Here is a 24,116-nt window from a genome sequence, read left to right on the forward strand (position 1 = left end):
CGCAACTCCGAAATTGTAAGCAGCTGCCCCCTATACGGCAAAATTCACACGCACTTGCGTGCCTCGCTTTGATCAAACGCCTGTAATCTATTTACTTCATGAATCTTTTTACTGTACGTTGAATTTAAAATTATACTATTTACGCGAGGTGGTAAATGAAAAATTTAATTTGAAAAATATAATGATCGTATACTGAGTGTAATTGTAATTGTAACCTGTCTGGCTACATATGGCTTTTTCTACTGTCCACGCATCAAACATACATTCTATTTGTGAATTTATTGTGACGTATATGTTATACTTAAAACACGCTCCCTTTTTTTCATATAGATGTTTATATATTAAACTTACAAAAAATATTTTTCTTCATCGTTTAAGAGCTAAGGATACAAAACTATATTACTTTGCATGATAAATTTGCAGTTTTGCACTGAATTGTTACACATATCGTCTGAAAGTGCTAATTAAAAATAAATAACTCTGTTATAAAAAACTGGCAAAATTTATATACTTTAAAATAAACCCAAAATTATAACTTTCAAATGGTACAAGTAACTAACAATCATATTTTCAATAAACGATATAATGGTTATATGAAATTTTGTTCAGGATTTTTTTTTTTAATTTAAACTTAATTTGTTAAGAACGATAAAGGCTGTATTATATTATTACAATTTACGTTATCGTAAATTTCTTCGGTATTGAGAGAACCCAATCTCCATTTTCCATTCATTTCATCGCATTTTTATCAAAATCTCAGTAAGAATTTATCAAACAATCTTTCACCGTTAATTAGATAGCTAAATATTCCAATCCTATCCGCATCATTAATTTGAAGAGGCTATTAATAATATTCCCTTCTCACTCCCCGAAGTACTTTTCTATAAATAACGGATAACACGTAAATTTCAGCCTAATTGGAATCGATAAATAACAAAGAGCTTTTTCATCAGATATAAATCTTCGAGACAATTTTATCTACCGATCTTATCTTCGATGCCTACTTCATTACTGCCGTATCTAGGGTGAGGTAGCGAACTGTCGCGAGGGTGTGACAAGTGGTTCAGGATCCCCGAATCTTCGGCTTCGTGGGGACGGATACACTTCGACGAAACGTTCGACGGATACTCTTCGTTTATAGGCTACATGTATGAACACGAGACAGTTATTTCGGATCGCCGAGGGTGTCATACGTGAACGAGAAACGTCATCATGATACGAACGAAGGATCATTCTCGTTTCCTGTCGTCCGACCACTAGAAAACTCATTATTTTTCACTGTCAGGACACCCATCTGTCCTGCTCGATCGCTTTGCACAGACGGCTGAAGCGGATAATTGATCGTTGCCTTTGACAATTTATTGACATTTTTATATGATTTAGGAGTAAAAAACGAAAATATAGTCTACATGGAAGATAATGAGAGTATTATCACCTTTTGTTCTACATTTTGGGACTGTATAATAAGATACTTAATATACTGCATAAGAACATAGTATTTTTTTAAAGTGTGCAAACACTCGAAGTTTTCAAAGTCTCGCACACCTATTTTTTCAAGAATCCAATCCGAATCGATCTGAATAATACATACCTGATCCTATCCGAACAATACAAACGCGAAATAGCTCAGCCGAGACGATATTTTTGGGTCCTCGTATACCTCTAGCGTTTTTATACGTATTTCGATGGTTCCTAACAAGAAACCACTATCTGGCAGGAAACGATTATAAACCACATATTTCGTGACGTATCGATCATAAATCTCGTATATTTGTAGCACCACTTGAAAAACCTTTTAAGTTGATTTCCTCAATTTTACAGAAGCTGAAATAGTAAATGTATTTACAGGTCTTGAATTACTACTTTTTTTATCTTATAGAAAAATCATTGGAAATTTTTATTAGCACCAAAATAAAGTTTAATATTTAATCAATTTTTCAAATTTTTCAAATGGTAGCTGTGTTATTTGTTAAATGAAATAAAAATATTGTATAAGTACAAATTTAAAATTGCTTTGTCACATCGTTTGTTAAATATGAAGATGTTTTGAGAATATTAATAGAAATCCTTGCAAAGATTTTCCAGCTGGTATGTATTAAGTCTTTATAATGACAAAGATTGATGGGAGCCATTGATCGAACCATCCTCGTCGAAGGATATCAGTTTGACGGGCAATATGGATCCGCTTTGCTAAAGGGGTGTGTGAATGATTGGTTTACACGAGGGCCTTCTTACTTTTATGATCCTCATTAGAGCGCATTTCTGCTATTACGTCGACTATCCAGAATCGTTTTCTAAACATAGAATATGACGTGAGTGTACAAATGTTTGATAACTTCATTGAACTAATATACTTCTACAAATAGTCTTTATTCTGAGGCAAACGAGTATTTAAATTTCGCATTCAACCTAGCATTCAATCTATCAATAGCAAGTATTTTATTTCATAGAATTTAGATGATAATTTTTCAATATTTCTAAAGAAACGAGATGAACGTGAACATTTTACCCACAACACTCAGAAACGTCTCATTTTAACAAACAGTTTCTGTGAAAAGATTAAGAACCCTCTAAAGCTGTGGATCACAAAAAAGCGAGTAATCTGTAATTAAAATATTATTCGTTTGTCTGTTTGATCTTCGAAATTCACAGGCCAGATATCCATTTCACTGGAGCAACATGAAAGGGCTGTCATCTGCGAACAAAATCCAATATCTTCTTTTACCGTCGTCCAACCTTTTCGATGCTAAATCATGACAAGCCACGATGCCCCGCCCTTTCTTTACCTATAAGATGCTCTTTAATTAGAACACTTCTTTCACTCGTCGTAGTCAGGGAAATACGATTAATCCAGCGAGAATACCGACAACTTTCACGAAGTTCGAGCACATTTAACTCTATACGAGCAAAGTCAGATATCATCGCTCAACAACCCATGGGATTAGAAGTTGCAAAACAAACTGTTACAATATTCCTTATTTCTCGAATAAAATAATATATTTTCAATATTTTCTAATTAGTAGATCCAACGAGTCCTCCCCCAATAATTTTTTTACAATTAATTTTAGTATGTCAAAAAGAATTTCATTCTTGTTGAAATATTAAATTGACAATTAAATTCAAAATTTGTTAGGACATTTTTCTTCAAAATGTGCTAAATTTCATTGCAAAATAACAACAAAATTTAACGTAATTATGGAGAAAAATTTTAATTTGTAATAGCACTTATTTAAATTGCAATTTATAGAATTTTAATAAATAATTCCGTAGAAAAAAATAAGTTACCAGTCTAATATTTTCTCTCATCTTCAACCATTTCCAAATTAGAACATTGGAAGGTGATTTCACCCCCTTAAACTTGAGTTACACCCACTCTTTCCTATAAGAATCGGTTCATTTAAAGTTTTGACAATTTTTTTGCCTAAACTTGATATTCCAAACGACCATCATGAAATTCAACGAACCCGAAGATACGCGTGGGTGTTCCCCTACTTTATTTCCTTTTTTTGTACAAAATTCTTCGAACGAGTTCCACGTACGTTAGATCGATCCTTAAACGAAATCTTCATTTTCGAGGTAAAGAGCAACGTGCGCCCACACTCGACAATTAACGAAACTTTCATCCATTCTAGGAAGCTGTTTCGCGATACGGAAAAGCTCCAACGAAACCAAGTTTGCTTTTTCAAGTTGTTTCATCCCGACCTTTGACCCTTTTACAGCGAACTGCGTAACTGTGCATTCCCATATCGCCTTAAACTTCTCAGCCAACGTGAACGTCGGGACAGAGATATAAAATCTAGACGGTAAGTGTCCTGGATTCGTCCATAAAAATGCAAGCTTCAAGATTGCATTCCCCCTTCCCCGATGCCCTCCAGTATGTTCCATAGAAGCTCGCTATCGAGCACAAGAGAGTAACATTCATAATTTATGAAGGAAGGACGATGAATCCATTAGGCGACTGTAGGTATTTGATGAATGAAGAGGAACAACAATTTGCCTTGAGAAGATGCTTGATAAATGGCTTTAAGATATTCTTGGGTAAACAATGAAAACGTTTATTGTACGCTGAGCGCGGGCTCGATCTTATAGCAATTTCCTCATGGTAAAGTTCATTAAAATGTTTATGATGGTTCTTTGAAGATGATGTAAAACACTGCACAGGATGTCCCGTGCAATGGAGAAAAGCTATAGCTTTAAAACTGTAAAAGATAAAAAATATGTTATAAAAAAAGAAATCGTAACCGAAAGGGTTAAAACGTGTTCACTTCTGGTGCCGAGACACGTACGACATGATTAATTTTTTCTCATGACATCTTTTCTATCTTTTTTTCTTTTGGAGCTATAGCTTGTCCTAATTGTATCGAACACCCTCAATACTGAAGTCACAAATACGTGACATTAGTTGAAGTATAAGGGGAAATTTGTGACCAATTTCGGTTGAAGAAATCACGACGAATATTTCATAGAATAATATCTCTCTTAAAATGCCTTTACTTCTCCCCGTGTCTCTGTCTCTTTGACTGAAAGGCTATTAAAAAGCGCCGTTTCATTTTGCGCTTCGTTGTTTTGTAAGAAAACATCCTTTCGGATCTCGAGCAACACTTTACTTCAACCTTTCCACCCTCCAAAAAAAAGCATTATTATATACTTCTCCTTGAACAAAAAAATGTCGAACAATCTGTTGCTAACAGTTCATCGTACGTGCAAAAATAACCATCGTATACTTATGCACATTACGTGCGATTTTCCCTTTTATACAAAATGTAGATGTGTCAACAACAAATGAATGAGTGACGAGAAAAACATTGTATGGTGGATTTTCACAAATTTTTGTTTTAGTAGAAAAATGTTGAGTGTAGTCGAAAGAATGAAACCGGCACTGTTATTAGTTCGTTTTCGTATCCAGGGAATGGATACGAAGTTGGTGCTGAACTTCTAACAGCTTGTTAACAAGTTGTGGAAAAACGTCGAATGTTGCCTGTTTGGTTTTGGCGCGATTCTCATAGGGATGTAACGAAATGGAAAAACCTTGTAGTCCGGTCACTCTTTTACAATACGCGAAATAATTCTTTTGTTCTACTGAAAAGTTGATGATTCGAGGATACGTTTTTCTCGCCACCCATTCAAATGTAAATTTTTTCTTATGCCATTTTGGTTGAACTTTACTTTAGGGCAGATAAAATTATTGACTTTTTTTTATATATTCTAATAGTATTCGAAGACAGGAATTCAATAACACAAGTTTCAACTTCAGGAATCCCTCCGTTCAAAAGTTATATGTATATGAAGCTGAAGGTTTTTAATCTACCTTCGAGATTAATTTAACGCCATATTGACTTGTATCTATAATCAGATTGGTCCGCCGAAACAAGCATTAAAATGCTGAAAAAAGAAAAGTGCAAAACACATTTATAGATAAAAACATTTGAGTCATTCCGTCAAAATAAACGCCACCTATTACGTATGTAATTTTTACAGGCATCGACTTTGCTCATTGGATGAATTATGGACAGACGCTGGTATGACGTCAAAGTAACCTTAAAAGTACGCTAAAAACGTTCAGTTTTATATGTACATAACTTCTGAACAGACGGATTCTTAAAGTGAAAACTGATACTTTTGAATTTTTCTCGTCGAATACTATAAAAAGAATCTTGTGCCTCAAGAAAAATGCAGTCGTTATTTTTCAAGTTGATTATTATTGACATAAAACAATGAGCCTTAGAAATTTTACTAAAATACCTTATATTTCTTTTTATGGTAACCTTAACATAATTAGTAATACTTTGGTAAACAGTGATTATTAGCCAACCCGTATCTAAGATTGAAAATCTTGAGAAGGGGGCTAAAGGATTTAGATTTTCTTTTACTTTTATACAAGCCAAACGGTAAAAGTTATCGAAAAAATTCTTGCGCCATTGTGGGTCAAAATCTCAATGAATGGCCGAAAACTTTTTTTTTGCCACTTCAAAATAAGTTGATGAAAAGTTTTAGTTTAGTTCCAAGGGTTGGGTTTAGAGCGAATCTCGCTCTACTTTTACCTAATTTGTTACACCCTTCACCTTAAACTCTGATACTCACATATAAGTTATTAGAAATTTCTTAACGGCGGGAAGGAATTGTGTCGCTTGATTTAAAATGAACGAATAAAGAAGATAGCATGCATTGCGGAAAATGATTACCTGGGTATCTGAAAGGCAATCTCGTCGAGGGAATCACTGGGTTGCAAAGGGGCCCGTTCGAAGAGCCTGCTCGGACCCCGATGGACCCTGTTGCAGCAGTGCATGGATCCGGCGGTTGGCTGCGATTGGTCGGTACAATTGGTCCCACGTTGGCCACTTTGGTTCGATCTTCCTTTCTGACGTTTTTTCCGTACCTCCTCCGCCTGACGGCGCAGGTTGTGCAACCGGAAGAAGTACATTGACATCTCTGTTCCGGGGATGAGTACATTCAATCAAGGTGCTGATCAATGGAATATCGAATCGCGGGCACACATCGAATCTTTTCGAACGCGCGAACGAGTCTTCCATAAACAATTTTCAATTTTAACTTATTAGATCAATAATTAAATTCGCGACTTCTTGTGGATTTTCCCTTAAAATCGTTCGAATTCTAACAAAGAGGATTCATTAAAAAATTCCTATAAATAATTAGCGATAAATTATTAACAGGAATTATATAATTTTATTTTTAAAAAAACAAGAATGGAAAATTCGCAAATTTAACGCGTTTCTATGTAATATTGAAACAGCAGTTAAGCTTTAGAGAATTCGGAATTATTTCTCTCTCTGTGTAAAATTGATTACTAAATACACATCGAGTCAAACAATAACGTTATATTTACCATTCTTGATATGATGCTTCGGCAAATATATCAACGTTAATTAATCGAATCCCCGCGCAGAGCGTAAAATACATGATGAAGGGGAAAGAGACAGAACAATTCGTTTCGATAAATCGTTAATTGTGGGACCGTTTCGTGATTACTTCAATAGCGTTGCGCTTCCACATCTCGAATGCAAGAATTCCTGATTACGCGTCCCGATAATCGGGAACGGTTAGCAACGAATCATCAGAGGCTCCGGTAATTGTTGTTCCGATAAGCAACATTCCACCGCATCAAAATATCGAGGTACACGTAGAAACGGTTCCCCTCGAATCCACGTCCCATGTTTGCTCGAAATACGAGAGTCAATTGAATAATGCTTCGAAGATTCGTTCGCATCGATCACCCACGTAAACGTATTCCAATCATGCGACCATGCGATGCATCAGGCTACGGTTCCGATGGAAACGTTTTCTGACGAATTATTATTCTGACCAGTAGGTCCACAGTGTGTATTTGTTTATTCAACTTCGTTTTAGGGCATCATTTTTTCCATAAATATAACGAAATATAACCAATATCAAATTTAGCCATTTATTATATTTATTTGAGTGTTCTGATGAATCCGTCAGAATTTAGTTCGTCAAAAAAGTAAACAAAGCCAGAGTGGCTTTGGTGCACCAGGCTTTATCCTTGTAACTACTGAACTTATAAGGAGAATAAAAAATGCGACAAACAACAGAATGGCTAAAGCAAATGATGTTACTGCGTGATTCATCGTACATCGTGAAATATTGACATGCTAATTAAGCGCACGTGTGTGTAGCAACAACGCGCACAGACGTTCGTTAATGTAACGAATCAGGGGAGCCGACGTTTCTGTCCCGGCACGAAGATACCCAGCAAACACTACGTGACATTCGCCCCAGCGGAAACATGCAAGGACATGCAAGCGTAGAAGGGTAACCACGGCTCACCAAAATCCGAAGTTCGGAATTCGAAGTTTGACAGTGGCAACCGAGAGTCGGCGTTTCCTGTTGCCACGACGTCCAAATCAGAATCGAACCGGGACGACTAACTTGTTCGTCCGCCAGGACCGATTCCCTTGGAACCTCATATGCCCAGGCAAACTCTAACATAAGCAGTTTAACACGATCTTGTATAACGGAGAACATTTTGCGCGAGAATTATGCGAGATGGGTGTTCTGCAAAATTATTTTATATCAAATTGAACAAAGTCTACATATAACACGTTGACTGTTACGATAGAAAGGAAATTTATTGTGAAGTATATTGAAACTCTAATTATTAAGAATAGGAATAATTAATTTTTTAATTTTAGATATTTCAAGCTTATCAGGGACTTAGGATCAGAAACATGTACAATGGGGGATAAAAGTAAGTGGACCAAATGACTTGAGGTTTTTTACGAAGCTATAAAAATTAATGCTTCTTTGTTTCATTTACAAACTTCTCCTGATCCTGTATAATTGATTCTAATAATTTATGTCATTTATGTCCACGACTAACTTTTTTACCGTACTTAACTTTCAAAAATTCAAAAAAATTCTGGGATACTTATTAAGGACTCTATTTTCATATATATTCGATTCTTAAGTCAAATGTTTAAAGGATTAATTGCGAAAAATAAATAAACGAAACAACTTGCCCACGAAGAGTTAAGTGCTTATTCAAAGTAACAATGTAATTATATTAAGAAAAAATTGTTAAGAAATTCGAAGCTAGCAATTCTACTAATAAATCATACTTTTCAAGATATTGTAGTAATATAATTTAAATACTTGTTTAAATATATCTGAGACATAAATTGTGTTTTAATGACGTAGCTAATTCCAATGGCACGCAATACTAACAGCAAAAGCGAAGTTAATTTGACGATGAAATTTCAGGCGAATAAGGTATCCCTTACCTCGCCACCCTAACGCTTTCTTCTTTGTTTCCCTTCCCATCTTTCCCGTCTTATAGTACACGCTGTGCAACCGCTATAAATTGAGGGCTCTCGATACTATCCTGTCTTTCTGTCTACGGTGTCGATGATAAAAGTCGAGTATATCGGGGTGGAACCCCAAAATACGTCCTAAAAATACTGCATCTGCGCATCCCCTGTATAGATTCGTTCGTTATGGATCGTACAGAAGCGAACATTTATCGAAGAACGAAAAATATATGGAGGTATAAACCTTACCCTATTATTTTGGATAAATTGACATTTCCACCTAAATCACCTCTTACAGTAGTAAAACTTTCATTCTGTAGTGGGCTTAGAATATTAATAATGATACAGTAGACTCTCGATAATTTTCTGCATTTTGGAATCTGGAGGCGGGCATTTCTAGGAAAAGGGAAAATTTGATGATTCGATGCTGGTATAAAATAGGTACAAGGAATATGCGATTACGTTTTCTACTCTATCAATTTTTGAATTAATATATAGTTTTAATGCACATTTACGATTAAATCAGGCTTCCCCAGGAAAAATGGTCATGATCGGGTTTCCGCCATCCCCATAGACAATTCCGAGAAGAATGACGATGTAGGGAAGAAGACTTCATATATATCGTTCTGTGACCCTCCACCACGTGTCTATAAACGTTTATACGGGAAAATTTGAAGAAATATTTACTTAGTTATTTATGTTTTTTTTTTCATTCATAGATGCAATATATAAAAAAATTTGATTATTATTACTCTTATTATTGCCCCTCAAAAATATAATTTTTTAGTTAAAATTACGAAAATTATGCATCGAAGGGATAATAAAGTGTTAAAGGGATAATAAACTGAATAAAATACACATTTACTTGTAAAAGAATGGAATACGATGAAATTGAAATTAAATGTTCATTTTTAATTTATCTCCAACAGAAGGCACCTAACATCAATTCTAAGTTAAATTCAGTAATAACACGTTAAAAGTTTTGTAAGTGAAAAAGAAACTGAGTTACTGCATCCATTTACAAATTGATGTAAGAAACGTTCTGACTCCGTTGAATTATGAATTCATGTTGCATATTTCGTCGTCGACGACAAGAGGACCAAACACTGTATGACCTCGTTTCTTTGTCTCCGAGATGTAAGCACATACAACACGTTGCAGCACTTAATCTTTTGTTTCTTTTTCATTGCGCATTCGATTTTCTTCTTTTTCCTCTTGCCATGTAATTATTAACACCTCAAGTGTCCCATTAGATTCAAGATTTACGAGGAATTTTAAAAAATAGAAATTAAATTCTAAATTATATTTATTACATTTTGGGATCTGCTTTACGTGAAAGCCTCTATTTTTATCCAACACGACGAGAGTGTCCAGTTTGTCAGGCAATTTTTCTATGAGGTAATTTCAACGAAATTCGTTTTCTTCTGAGTAAACTCGAAGAAAGGCGTTTCCAGGACACGTCAGGATCCGTTAACTCGTAGCAAACAAAAGAAGCTACATCGGGTTTGACCAACGAAAACCTTTTTAATTCCAGGTGTAAATATTTAACTGGCATCTAGCCAGATCAACGACAAAAATAAATTCTATCTGCCAATATTTATAAGCTTTTGAAGGTAAATACAACTCCCTTGGCAGAATGATGTTTCACTCCAGTCGTTTGACATATAAACGTGGCCAGTTTCCTTTCGACTGTTGTTTATCACACAAATGTCAGCATTAAAATTAACGATTGAATTTTCGCGACTCACGAAATATTCGCAAGCTCAGTTATCTGTTATTGTTTCCACGAAGCTTGCGATTTGTCGGAGCAGTTAATACCCGTAAAAATTGCAGTAAAATGTGTTCTGGTCTGTGTGATGGAAATTTAAGGATAACTTAAAGGAAGCGTAAAATTGTTTGAAATATTTCTTCACATCTATTCTTCCGAGTATCGCGTACCCGAAATTTTCAGGTTCTTGCACTAGTAAAATGGTAAACACTATAGTTAAATACCGGAAATTTTACTTTTTGTAAGTATAATACTTTTTTCCTTAAACCGTCGATTTTTTAAATCTATCTAATTCTTTAAAGAAGCTGTACGAATATGACTTCAACCTTTTCTAACACCCCATACAAGTGATTGAATTCGATCGACGATTCTCCCCCATTGTGAACCGCGACAGGAAGGCACCGAATGGTAAAGCTCCCGTAAGAGTAAGCAGAGATGGCTGACAGCAATCAGCGCAACCTCCATTATACAACCCTTAATTAAATTACCTCAGTGACAAACTCGTTGACGAGGTCATCCTGAACCACACGTTCCAGGAGGGTTCCATTATATATTGTCGACATCATCATGGATTCAAAGCGATGCTGTGACGAAAGTTACTCGTATTCAATACTTGAACCATACGAATAGCCACTCGAAGAGGATGAAGAAAGGAAACTTCACGATACTTCGAGTACCTCAAGTATTCGCATAAATTCACATTCGAGTGTCTAATATTGAAATCATAAGTATAGGCGAGGGGGGAAATGTCCATAGAGATATGGTTGCATCGAGTAAGGTTCAATTCCTTTTTTTTTTTTCAATTTGATGCATGGATCATGATATCAAATGTTCGAACAATATAGACAGGGGTAAATTGTGATTTTGTAAGCTATAACATCGAGTGCTCTTGTATCTAGTACATACCAATTTTCGAATAACATTAGGTATTGGAAAAATTTTTATAAAATGAAAGATTTTCCTTCACAAAAAGGCACATTTAATAATGGCACTTTAAAGAACGACGAATCACATTTTTTTCAACTAAATCCATCCTAGGGTATTCCAAATAGGAACAAATTTCCCTAGAGATCCTAACTAAAATAAAACACCAAGAGAATCCTCCCCAACAGTAAATTAATATGGTTGGTCTAACAGTTTATATTCATTAACCCTTCGTTGCATGACTTTATCTTTAATTTTGGAAAGATATTTAGTTTTGAACAATAAAAAGTATTTCTCCATCTTAAAAATTTATTTTTTTCTTAAATTGTGTAATACTGTAAATTTTTAACATTATATTAAAAAAGATTGTTTAACAACGCAAAATTTCAAAAAAATTTTAAACAACGCAATCAGATAATTGTAAAAGGGAAACATCCTAATAAATTGAAGGAAAGAAAAAAATGATGGCAGTTCATAAAAAGACGGAAATATGATCCAGAGTGGATGATAAAATATTCCTCAAAAGTGTTTTATCGTCGCTGTAGGGGATGGATGTTGTCATAGAAGATTGAAGACTAACACGACACGCATGGAATTCGTTTTTCGTGGTAAGATTTACTGTTACAGTACGATCCACGTGAATGGAATACAATCGGATAATAAACAGTCATAAACTACGGAAGGTCAATTCAGCAAGAGCTACTATAAGCGGTTTATTCAGCGTCTCCTAGCAGCCACCCTTTCGTGGTTACTTTGTCTTTGCGAAGAACGCTCAACGATTAACTCCCACTGAGAAATCATGGCAAAGACTCAAAAGCTATTATTCGACTTAACATTTCTCGGGTTTATTGCTGAAATGGGCCAACAAACGGCAGATAACTCTCTCTGTTCCGTTCTCTCTTCTTGTAAACCGACTTCCTGCACAACTATGAAACTTCCTTTATTCGTAACTCGGTTTCAAGATCTGCCTTTTGACAGCCTTCGCCGTGGTAATTATGAGACGATGAATAGCTTGTATCACAATAGAACTGTGTACGACTGAAACGTATAAAGTTAAGAAACAGTGAGTGTTAAAGACGTTAATGGCGAACCTATGAAATCATATAAGGAAGTTCGATACTGCGATGAATAAAGTTACAGAAACTTGAAATTTTTTTTTTTTTATTTAATAATTTCGATGCAACACGTGTATTGGAAAAATTTTAGATGGATTGACCGTACTGTTTTCGAGAAGAAAAGACCAAATCTTTGCCTTTTACACATGAAATTTTCTGGGAAAAAGTAGTGAGAAACAATAATAAAAAATAGTGATATATTTTTAACATTTTATCTGTGAATTACGAATGAATTTAAATTTTCCGAACGATAACATTTATTTTCTACTGGTTGGTATTATAAGAAACTTCTTACGAATAAGCATAAACTCCTCTCACTGCTCCTGGCTCCTTAATAGTTTTGGATTGAAGAGAAATATCTTAGAATATTGCCAGGAAGTACAAATAAGAAGCATGAGGTAAAATTACTTCCTGCAGGAATTTTTCTTTGAAAGGAAAAAGCCTTAAAAGTAGTCGAACATCCTTCAAAGTCAAAGCATTATGGCTAAGAAAGTAAATTTCGCAATCTTGACCTATTTCGTGAAAGAAAATTCTTCACATTGTTTGCTAAACAAAATTTTTGTATAACCTTCCTACAAATAATTCTGTATGCATCTATTTCATACGAAGAAAAATGTAATGTTTGTTGTCTGAAAATTACAAGAATAAACAGTTTCTTTTTGATGAAAATACCGGGAAGGAAGTAAAATGAAAGTAAATTGTTAATCTTCCAAAAGTTTCTCACTAGTAAGTTCAATTTCTAACTTTCATCAGAAACTTGTATCACGTTCGTTGAAGTTTGTCGAATGAATTTAATTTTGCCACGGGTGATTCGATCCAGCTGGAAAGGATACGTGACAATGTTGAAAATAAGGGCACGAAAATAAATACTCGACAGGGCGCAAAGAATATACTATTAAAATTTTAGTAATACTTATATTCGGCGCAAACAATCCATTTTACGAATAACGCTACAATTGCCAAAAGAAAAAGACATACATTTTTCCTGAGTCAGTCTTCTCCCACAACAAAGACCATATAAAACGCCACAGAATTGTCTGTATAAATAAAAACCAAGAGGATGTCCTCTGGAGAGTAAGAAGGAGGAAGGGTCAATATCTTATTCCTCCCTTAACCATGTATTTAAATAGCTATCGTTACTGGTACCATGAAAAAGGTATTAAAACAACCAATGACGGGTTTCATTTTCCAAGATATCATTATAATAATTGGCTCATCCAATGACATTTACATTCCTGTCAGAGGCAATCTTCTCTACGCGCCATCTAAATTAGCGTTGCTGTTTCGAACCATTTAATCCTCTCCCCATTCCACTCTGGCTAACAGACACCGAGAATTCGACCTATTTAATGACCTTCTTGCCGCTCCTAGATGCTACTCAACCGTTCCACCTATGGCTTACGAACTTTACCCTTTCGTTCCACGCATGCAACGGTTCCCAGATATTCCCTTGGAACTGCATCAACGTATTCGATTCTGTGTCCCAGTTCGTTGCACGCTGCGGGATCAGCTTATGTTCGCACAATATTGCGCCGAGAATCGTTAATGCAATAGCCGGTGTATTGGTTGTAATAGCATTGACTCCGATAGCGACACACCAAGGCTGGAGAAAATTAAGCTAGTTATCGCTGTTAAACCGTTCCATGCTCTCCGAAGGTGTTCGTTACAAGAAACGTCTATTTTATCGAATATCCTTCGATGGATTAATGAACTTTTTTAGTCACACTCTTTACTTTGATCTATTCTGTTACAAGTATATTCTTATATAAATTTGGTAACCTTAGAGATAACCCTCACAGGGTCACAGGACGAATGCAAGTATATCCGATCCGGCCCATCGTACACAATTACGTACCATGAAGTGGGCCCAGATTTTCTATCCTTAGGTAGAATCCAGGCGTCTTAGAAAATAGCCCTTCAAAATACCTTCGGTACAAATTCAATACAAAGTGTATAATTTATAGACCCTTTCCTACAATTGACAAAAATTCGAATCCGACAAGAATTAAATCTTATAATACAAAATATATGAACAATATTACTACTACTCGACAAACCCCTTAGCATATACCCATGAAGTCCTGGGTGCATAATCCAATTACCCTCGGGTGGTCGACTTCAAGATAATTCATCAAACTTCTCATCTCGATTGAAAATTTGAAATTCAAGTTGAAATTGAATACATTTGATCGGCCCGACGAAAGAGGAAAGGTGTTGACGAAATGACACCACTGGGATTCCAACTCCCATTCAGAAACAGTAACCCTTATAAGCATATGGATCTATAAATATTTCCACGCTAGCTTCTTCTCGTCATAGTTATTTCTACTTCAAAAAGTATTAACCAAAATTTAATGTTCCTTTTCAGAACTTTTTACCATTACGAAAGTTAGCAAAGCTAAGAACGAAATGGTACTATTTGGTCGTTGTGAAATCAGCTTATGCACGCGAAGTGCATTGCCTCCGAGTGCATAATAATAATACACCGCCCACGCAGTGTTGTCTCGCTCTCGAGTATTGACTCCTATTTCAGAGGACGCTCCAATGATTGTTTAATGTAAAACATTGACCTAATTAAATATCTCCATAATCAACAGTGTTTATTAGCAAACGAGTTCTTTAACAGAGATATCTTTAGTTCCGATTGTAATTTAACTTTAGTTAATACACTTCTCTACGTTTTGTAAGTTCGGGTCACGATTGACCCAGGCTCGGCTGTTCAAGGGTTAATATCGAGTGATTCCATAGCTACGAGCTGCATAATCATCAAACCCTACTACGCTAGAAACTAAAAGCCTATCTTTACAGCTCAACAATATTCAATAATAAGGCGACTGTTCTCTGCTTTTATTGTACGAAATTGGAACGAAGAATGCATACAATTGGCCTTGACGTGAATTGAATGACATCACGGATGCATTCAACTGGTTTAACGCGTTTAAATCTCTGGAGAACGATGGCAGAAACAAAGTACGAAGTGGTAATGTAGAAACAATCATAATCGCATGAAGATTGAGATCAATTCGAAGAAACAATCTGGAATTTTATGCTTTATACAATAAGTTTAACAGATTCCATGTGACGTGAAATAATAAATTTATAACAAATAGAAAATTGCGGTTAAATTATATTATCATGTTTTCATTTCGTTTCAAAATTAAACTGAACAGTATTTTTTACTATAACAAAAGTTCACACACTAAGGGTGTAAAACAATCTTTTCAACCAAAAGAAACTAAAAAGTTACTACAGCTTCAAAACTTGTGACAGTTTAATTGCGCGAGAATAAAGGGTTGATTACTAAAAGAAAGAACGTAGGATTGTCTTTGTCACGATTACGATTACTTTCACGCAACTAAAGTTGGATTTTCTAAAGCGCTTAATTGCTGAAACAACTGAAAGTCCCTTTTAAGAAGAATTAAGATCTGCCGTGTAGAAAATTACTACTGTTTCTCTTGCAATTACAACCTTTCAACGGGCTGAACTTTTATCATGTAAAAAATCAGAAACGTTGTTTAACGGAGCTTCAAAAGGTATCGGAAAATGTCGCGAGTTCTATTAAAAAGTTGTCCATGCAGAAGTTGAAAAATGTCGCTAAATTTTCAATGAACTTTTCTTAACTAAGTTCATTCTGATTTCTAACCAAGAATTCAGCAACGAAAATTTATGATTTTTTATCAGGATTTGAATACTGAAAAGTTAAGATAATTTTTTTAAATTCAGAAAATGGCCAATTTTTAATTTTAAATTGCAACAATGTCTATCTCTAGTAGTAATCAAGATTCAAACAAATTTATACTATTTAAAAACAGAAAATAATTTAGTAGTTGTATTAGCGGACAGAAATAAAAGTGGACCAGAAGTTATTATTGGACAGCCGTGTAGATATAGCGTTGTCGGTTATTGCTCCCACTTAACAACAATTTTATGGATTCTCAAATATACTTGACATCAATTTAGCACGAATTTATTTGTTGATTTTCTGAATGATTATTTCACTGAAGGATCATTATCTAAAGAATATATAATCCACTGATAGACACAAAGCTATTCTCAACCTTGTTACAATATAAATGTCTACTACCGAAACCAAAATTGAAGAATTCCTGAAGAATAACTGCTGTCATATATTTCTTTTTTCTAATATAATAATTATACAAAAATAGTGAAACTAACATGTACGATTACTAAGCCATATTACCCACCTGCTTTTTGCGTTGGTATACTTTAATAATAAAGTATATTTTAATAACAAGAAACTTAGCAAAAAAATTGCGTTATAATTCTAGTCCTTTTTCTGTAATCCCCTAAAAACATCTAAAAACTAAACCACTCAAATCTGAACGAAATAAATCTACATTCAGAAACAGGAATAAAAGTCTCGTCGATTTTTCAAGGAAGCATTCGAAGTCTCGATACTACCTAAAATGTCAAATGTAGAATTCAAACTTGGGACTAATAAAGTTTCCAAACTTTCGAATCTCCAAATTGAGACTCGTTTTCAAACTACTTTCCGGGCTCGACAAAATTTCCAACGCTTTCGTAAATCACACGAGACACGGTCGAGTGCAAACAGAAGAGAGAGAAGTAACGTCGTTGACTTTACAGCAACAAAAAGCTACCCTCTACAGCGTCCCATTTTCCACGAGAACAACGCGAATAAGGAGTTTCGTTGAGCCTTTGCAAATCACGCTGATTCGTCAGGGAATCGTGTCGAGATTTACGAGTCACATGGATTCCCTGCAGCGATTTAGAGGTTCGGATAAGTCGAAACGCAGCTAAAGTTTGTCGGGGAAAAGTTGTGCAGATATTTTCTCGTGTCGCAATGCAGAGGCCTATTCGTTCACTCGGCTTCCCGGAGGTTCGATTCAACGTTACACGCGACAGCTATGTATGTTCTCGCGTGTACAAGAATTTGCATGACGATTACAATTTACGTTTCGCAGCGCACCGACTACTGCCAGCTGGAATGATTTTCCTGGGTCAAAGAACTTCTACCAGGCTCGTTCAAATATTAAACGAGAATTTTCCTGTGCCAGTGAAAACATTTATATACAAGTTGATGCAGTTGAGGATAATAGAAGTTATATGGTCTACCTGGTAATTGGACATCAATGATCTTCTTGTGTATTTTCCAGTACCAATTATGATGACTGATTGCGAATAGCACAGGGCATAGAGTATTTGTGCAAAATGTTAACGTAGCCGTTAGAAGTGTGCAGGTTTTTGACATTTCGGGCTCAGGTAAGACCCAACACATACGAACACAGGGATATGATAAATAAGAGTGTAATGATAAATTTCTCTATGCAGGTCTTATACACATACTTGTTTTGCTTAATGGTAAACGCGGTTCTGTACATACATAAAATCTCTATTTAGGCTTCCTTTCACTGGGCCCTAGATACGATCCTATTTTACCTATGGAATAAACGCAATCTTGCGTAACCATGACAGAACGGCGCCAAAAGAGCAATGTACTTTGAAAGGATTGCCTACCTAACAAATTTCAAATCATTTTTATAGCAATGTAAAAATTCTAGAAGGAAACCTGAATGTTCCAAGATCTATTTCTTAATAAATCGTAATTAAATTTTACTACTGACAATGAGTAGAATATAACACCATAATTTCACAAGATTTTCTATATACTCTTTTGCTGCGTAAAAACGAGACAATTCCAGGTAGAAATCCAAGTACTGTAAAATAATAAGCACGAAGAAACGTATTAAAGGGAACGTCTCTTCTGTTCTTCCATTGGAGGAAGTCAACTCGATTACGGAACAACGTCTTAGGTATTAAATTAGCCGACTAATTTCATAATATCAACCGTAATTTCGTTCTACAAAGCTTTATAAATATTCTATCCTTATCAACACGTAAAGATAATCTCTGAAATCACGAAAAAAAAGCAATTTCATATCGGACTTTGAAAAACCGTGGTAAATTTGTATCAAACAGTAAACTTCAATTCATTTCAAATTATTTCTAAAACGTTCAATTTTCCATACATGAAACAAAAAACACAACGTGCAGACATATAAGCATGCGAAGTGAAAAGAAAGGGTTACATAGCTTCAATCATGTAAAAAATCACGTAAAGTCATTGAACAACAAAAAGAAAACAGTTCTCCTAGCGAGATGATTATTACACAATCGAGTTTCTACGCGAAAGGGTTAACATAAAGTTCAATTGCAAAGCGCATGCATCGCCTTGAATCGTGTCCCACATGCACCAGTGCGACTGTCCGAATGTTAATTTCATGAATACACCAACTTACACTCAAGACATTTCGTGCAACAAGTATATAACACACTTTTCTTTCTGAACGTGGCTGTGCACAATACCTGACGATCGTATCGCACTTAACACTTTTTAACGCTTTTTCTTTTCACACGTTCGGGAGAGTCAGCTCGGTGCGTCGTGTGGCAGCTCCAATATTCACAAAACTGTTCGATATTTTCCACAAACGGTAAGCTCGAAAATATTATATTCGTAGATCGGGACTGATGTTTATAAAATATACTTTTTTTCTCTCTTTTTTTTTTTTATAACGTTTACAAAATATTGGAAATCTCTGATTCTCTCTCACTGGTCTCTTCTTTCGTCTCTTTGTATCTATATTAATTGACTGTTTGTTCCTCTACAGAATGGCCCCATAGATAACACTGTTGTATATAAATCAAGGTATGCTCTTGATAAAAACTATGAATCTCTTGTTTCCTCGCTTCGAATGAAGCGTTTCTGCTTCTCGTTGGTCCGCGTATTGTACCTTCGGTGGGTCGATTGTGGATAGGGTGGAACGATATACGTCGAAAAATCTTCTTAGCTTAGACGATTCGAGTTAATTTTAAGTTTTCGTCGATTCATCTGCTGTAAACACATTGCATTTTCTTCAAATCGAACCCGACAAGTTAAATCGAATCAACCTTAAAAATATTGCGGAACTTTTATTGTCAGATGGAACGAAGTACTTTCCTCTTTTCATTTTTGTTTTTCTTTATAGATGTTAACACGATTGTTGATAACACTTTGACTATAAAATTCACAAATTCTTTATTTTCGGAAGCTTTTCATAATTGACTATTCAAATTGCAATTTTAATTTATTAATTTTACTTCGATTAATTATTTTTGCTTTTATTTCTATTAAAAAGTCACAAATATGTGATATTGGCTGTCAAAGTATTATAGCGTTAAGTAAATGTTATTATTTTAGTAATTGCAATGAAGGTTAATTAGTAGCATACTATTCGTTAATAATTAACAATTAGATGTGTTAAAGTCGATTTTAAGAACACAGACATTTTAAATGTATAGATCCCATAAGAGAGTGGTCTATAGGGGAATACAAGCATAGATCAAAGTAAGTGTACACACCGCGATCGCAAAGGGATGTCGGTAAACATCCCTTTGTTGAACGAATGACGTGTACAGTTGCAGGATATACGTCTTCGAGTGAAAACAAGCACGAAGGGAATGCGGATTCTCTTTTTTTCTGAATTTTTTTTTCTAAATTACTTTTAATAATATCGTCAAAATTAAGATTTTAAGAATTCCCTTTTCCCCCTGTATCGTCATTTCCCATATGGAAGTTCGAATTTATCGCAGTGTACGCATTATGATTTTATAGAATTATTATTTCGGCCTCCCCTATAATTGTACAAAGCTTGAACCGAATCATAATATTCCAAAGACGGGGCTCTTCTTTTATTAATAAAAACCGAACGATCGTCATTGAAACCAATCAAAATTTCTATTTTAAAATTCCAGATGGTGGGCCTCGGATCAAAGAATCCAATAGGCTCAGTTATGTAACGACTGGAATGGTTTACTAAAAAAAGGCGTAACGTCATCGCGTTCCCTCTGATAACTCTTTTCCTTTTTCTTCGATGTGTACCAAAGCAGTAAAATTCTAGATAAAATAGGAGCCGTACGATATTTGAATTTCGCATAGCAAATTTATATTTCGCTTTGCATCACTGGAAATGCCTGATTTCTCTCTGAAATAGTTTTCAGCTATTTTCAATCAGATTGAAATTCCTTATCCGGTAAAATACTTTTTTTATTCAATTTATTCACTAATTAATTGAAAACACGAGTGGATAAAGGTGTCGTGTAACATTTTTTCTAAATATATTCGTGAATACTAGTAAACACTTTCAAACATTTTTAGATTTTCTTCCATGGAATTTTACTACGTTTGAATAGTTCATCAATCTGCAGACATGCAAAGAAAGACTTCATAAATATTCCACGCTAATTAGTAGATATTAGTATTATTTATTTATGCATTGAAAATGTCATTAGTACGGTGAAACATGCAAACCCTTCATATTTTAAGGGATAATTGTTGAAAGATAGATTTCATATTTCGAATCACATGAAATATATAATGGACATCATGAGTACTTATTGTTAGTAGCATAATTACAAAATTTTGCTAACAATTGTAAAATACGAAATAAATTGTACCAATTCATAGACATTTAATTTTTTCTTAAGACATAAAATACTAAAATTTTTTAAATTATTATTTAAAATTATTATGACATTTGCTTATTTAAATTTTACACGATTTACGTAATATTCTTAAAAAACTTAGAAGTTAAATATGAAAACTGAAACACAAATATCTTATCGTTATTAAATGCAAGAAATAACAATAAAATATACAACCCAATTAAAAGGAAAAAGAAAACGAATTTATACTGAAATTTCATTTTAACTTTTGGTCACATAAAGTCATCCTTAAGAAAGGATGTTTTTTTTGGTTTTTAAAAGATTTGTCCACGAACTTCTATTTGTGTATGTTACACCAAAGCAAATCAGAGGCTGAAATTACTTTTATCAAGTTCCTTTCATATTTCCATGCCACCTGACAGAAAATTGCCAGATATAATTCAAGCTGCCCTTTCTACCTCCTTACAAAAATTCGTATAAGTTTCCATGACATTTTCTACAGGTTTATTCTTAGGAAAATACTATTTTGAAAACTTTTTACTTCTTATTGTACCATTTAATTTTTATTCGTAATATTTTCCTCTATCTCTTATATTTAAAAAGTTAAATTTTTGGAAAGGTGAAGATTTTCAGAGATCTTATTCGTAACAATCAAATGACTGTGTACATGGATTCAGACATCTCGAAAGGAATCGGGTCAAACAGCACTGTAATTACGACATTCGATCTGTTTCGCACTTTCAATACAGACTGATCGTTTCCTGTAATCACTGCTCGTCGTGGTATACCACAAACGACGTCTGTCTACTAATTTCCCGTCAGACACATCCCGGATAGAGAATATTTGACTAACAGTATGACTTCTCATTTGACACTCTCATCAATCGTACTTGCTGCCAATATCAAAGACATTCATCAAAGACGTGCTCGAGGAAAATAAAAAAGTGTTAAATTAAATTAATTAAGAGCTGCCGAACACTATAATCTGATTTATAACGAGGCTACTATGCGTGATTTCCTCAGTTGTCATTTTAATTTGATAAAGCTTTTAATTAAGACATTTCTTCAGAGAGAGAGATTGAATTTAACGAAGGAAACTATTGATTTCTTTTCAATAACTGATAGATTGGTTATATTGAAATAACTTTTCTTAAAGTTTCATTATAATTGAACAAAGTGTACCATTTTAAATCTACGTAAATAAAGATTTAATTATTAAATATTATTACCATAAATATTGATTAAATTAAATCTTTATTTTTATTTTTTAAATGAAAATTAGAGCTCTCTCCATGACCAGTCATCCGAGGGTTAATAATTCTACCATTTTCCTATTTTATTGTATTGTAAATATCGTTTTCATAAATGAATGATTTAATATAAACTTCTTCGAAACTCGAGTCTGAAAGTTTGGACCCGAATTTAGAACATTCGTAGTCGACTTCGACAAGTGGTTTGAAAATCTTAACCACGTTCCATCGAGAGCTTACTTTAACGTGGTTCCAAACTCGATTTTGCATGATAGCTAAAGTGACTGACCGATGTTAATTAACGAATCGATATGAAGCATTCATGCGAGGCGAGTAAAAGGACCCTCTTCGTCCTTAGCGGAAAATCTAATTACACAAGGAATTCAATTTTTTCGAGAACTTCCACTGAAAACGATCTAAACGAACAAGAACGAAGTTGAAGCGGTTGAACATGTTTTTTACCCCTCTTGAGAGAATTAATGGAGATTTAAAAGTGTTAGCCAAGTAACTGTTGGAAAGAGAAATGAAAATTTAAAATTCATAACTTTATTTTAACGAGAGGAAACTTTGTTTCTCTTGATTTTTGAATTTATAAAGCCATGTACCTTTATTAAGTGTAGATCACTATTTTCGTGTAATAATTAGATAAATAACGCAAAATATGATACATGTGCAATGTATAAATATGGAATACAGAAACAACTGTTATTAATTAGAAATTTTTTTATATACTTAATTAAAAATATTCATATTGAATAGTGGCCGTTTTTTATAATAAAAATAACGGAATTTTGTGAAAATAATAAATAAAATTTATCAAAAATAAAAACGTACCTAATGAAATTTTTTAAATTTTCTATTCCGTTACCTTATGTTATTAGTATAATAGTAACGCTATCCAAATTAATGTTATTCTATTATTTTCTTTTAATTATTCAACTACCTACATCTAGTTTACAGTGCCGATCACCATGACATTCAATGTATTAAAATTCGAGCATTCTTCAAGGTCTCCATAGCTTTGTTCTTACAATGCTCTGCAACAACAAATAAGTGATAATAATAGAGAAGAAACTAGACTTCCGCGACTTCACGAGATGGAAAATGAAATGTAAACATCATTCCTGCGATATCAGTACAAATAAACATTCAGAACACACATCAAGAAATGGTTAATATTGTTTCGCTAATAATTTCATCGTTTCGTTTACCTTTATCTCTCTGTAAATATTTATAAAGAAATCTTTAAAAAATAAACTATACTCAAATAACGTTTCTAGAACAATGTAAAAATTATTACCGCCTTTTCTCTTGTTTGCTAAAACGGAACATCATAAATATTAACGATCCGATCTTTATTTATGAAGATACAAAAGCTAACACTATGCAAGCCAAGGTTGTCAATATATCGAGACATTAATAACAAAAAAAATGAAAGAATCCAATCTCCATCGACAATAGATGACACAACGTATCCAATTAGTTCGATTCATTATTTGTTACGAGTTAATCACTGTAAATGCGCAGCAGTGGATATTAACGTTATAATTAGACTCGACAACGATTATGTAGCTCTTAACAACGTTTTCTATATCATTGCATTGTTCGATGAAAAGTTGTGCACGTGTCATAAGCATAAAGCCATTTAATGCACAAAGCTACTGGATATACAGAGAATTATTAGCAATTTCTAGTCTGCGTTAATCTTTTATGAGGTTTATCTGCCAAAATTGTAACAAGCTAAATTATTCGTGAATTCATGAACAGCTCATACAACTTTCTATGTTTTTCATGGATCTATTTGTATATTTTT

At 34.2% G+C, this 24,116-nt stretch overlaps 1 protein-coding gene across 9 annotated transcripts in view; it reads right to left on the minus strand.

Annotated features, from left to right (window-relative positions):
- Positions 1 to 24,116, minus strand: part of LOC114880023 (potassium channel subfamily T member 2) — a 149,919-nt gene that overhangs the window by 76,547 nt on the left and 49,256 nt on the right. For 6 of the 9 annotated variants that reach the window (XM_046285497.1, XM_046285496.1, XM_046285499.1 and 3 more), the window contains exon 2: positions 6,183 to 6,429. The exons of 1 other annotated variant lie outside the window; for it this stretch is intronic. In XM_046285497.1, the coding sequence (XP_046141453.1) occupies positions 6,183 to 6,429 (247 nt within the window). Of the gene's footprint in view, positions 1 to 6,182; positions 6,430 to 18,938; positions 19,465 to 24,116 lie in introns of all 9 variants that reach the window. 2 more of the 9 variants (XM_046285500.1, XM_046285501.1) reach the window with 1 other exon arrangement.

This window comes from Osmia bicornis, chromosome 4 (genome assembly GCF_907164935.1).
Source record: "Osmia bicornis bicornis chromosome 4, iOsmBic2.1, whole genome shotgun sequence".
In the NCBI taxonomy this organism is placed as follows: Eukaryota; Metazoa; Arthropoda; class Insecta; order Hymenoptera; family Megachilidae; genus Osmia; species Osmia bicornis.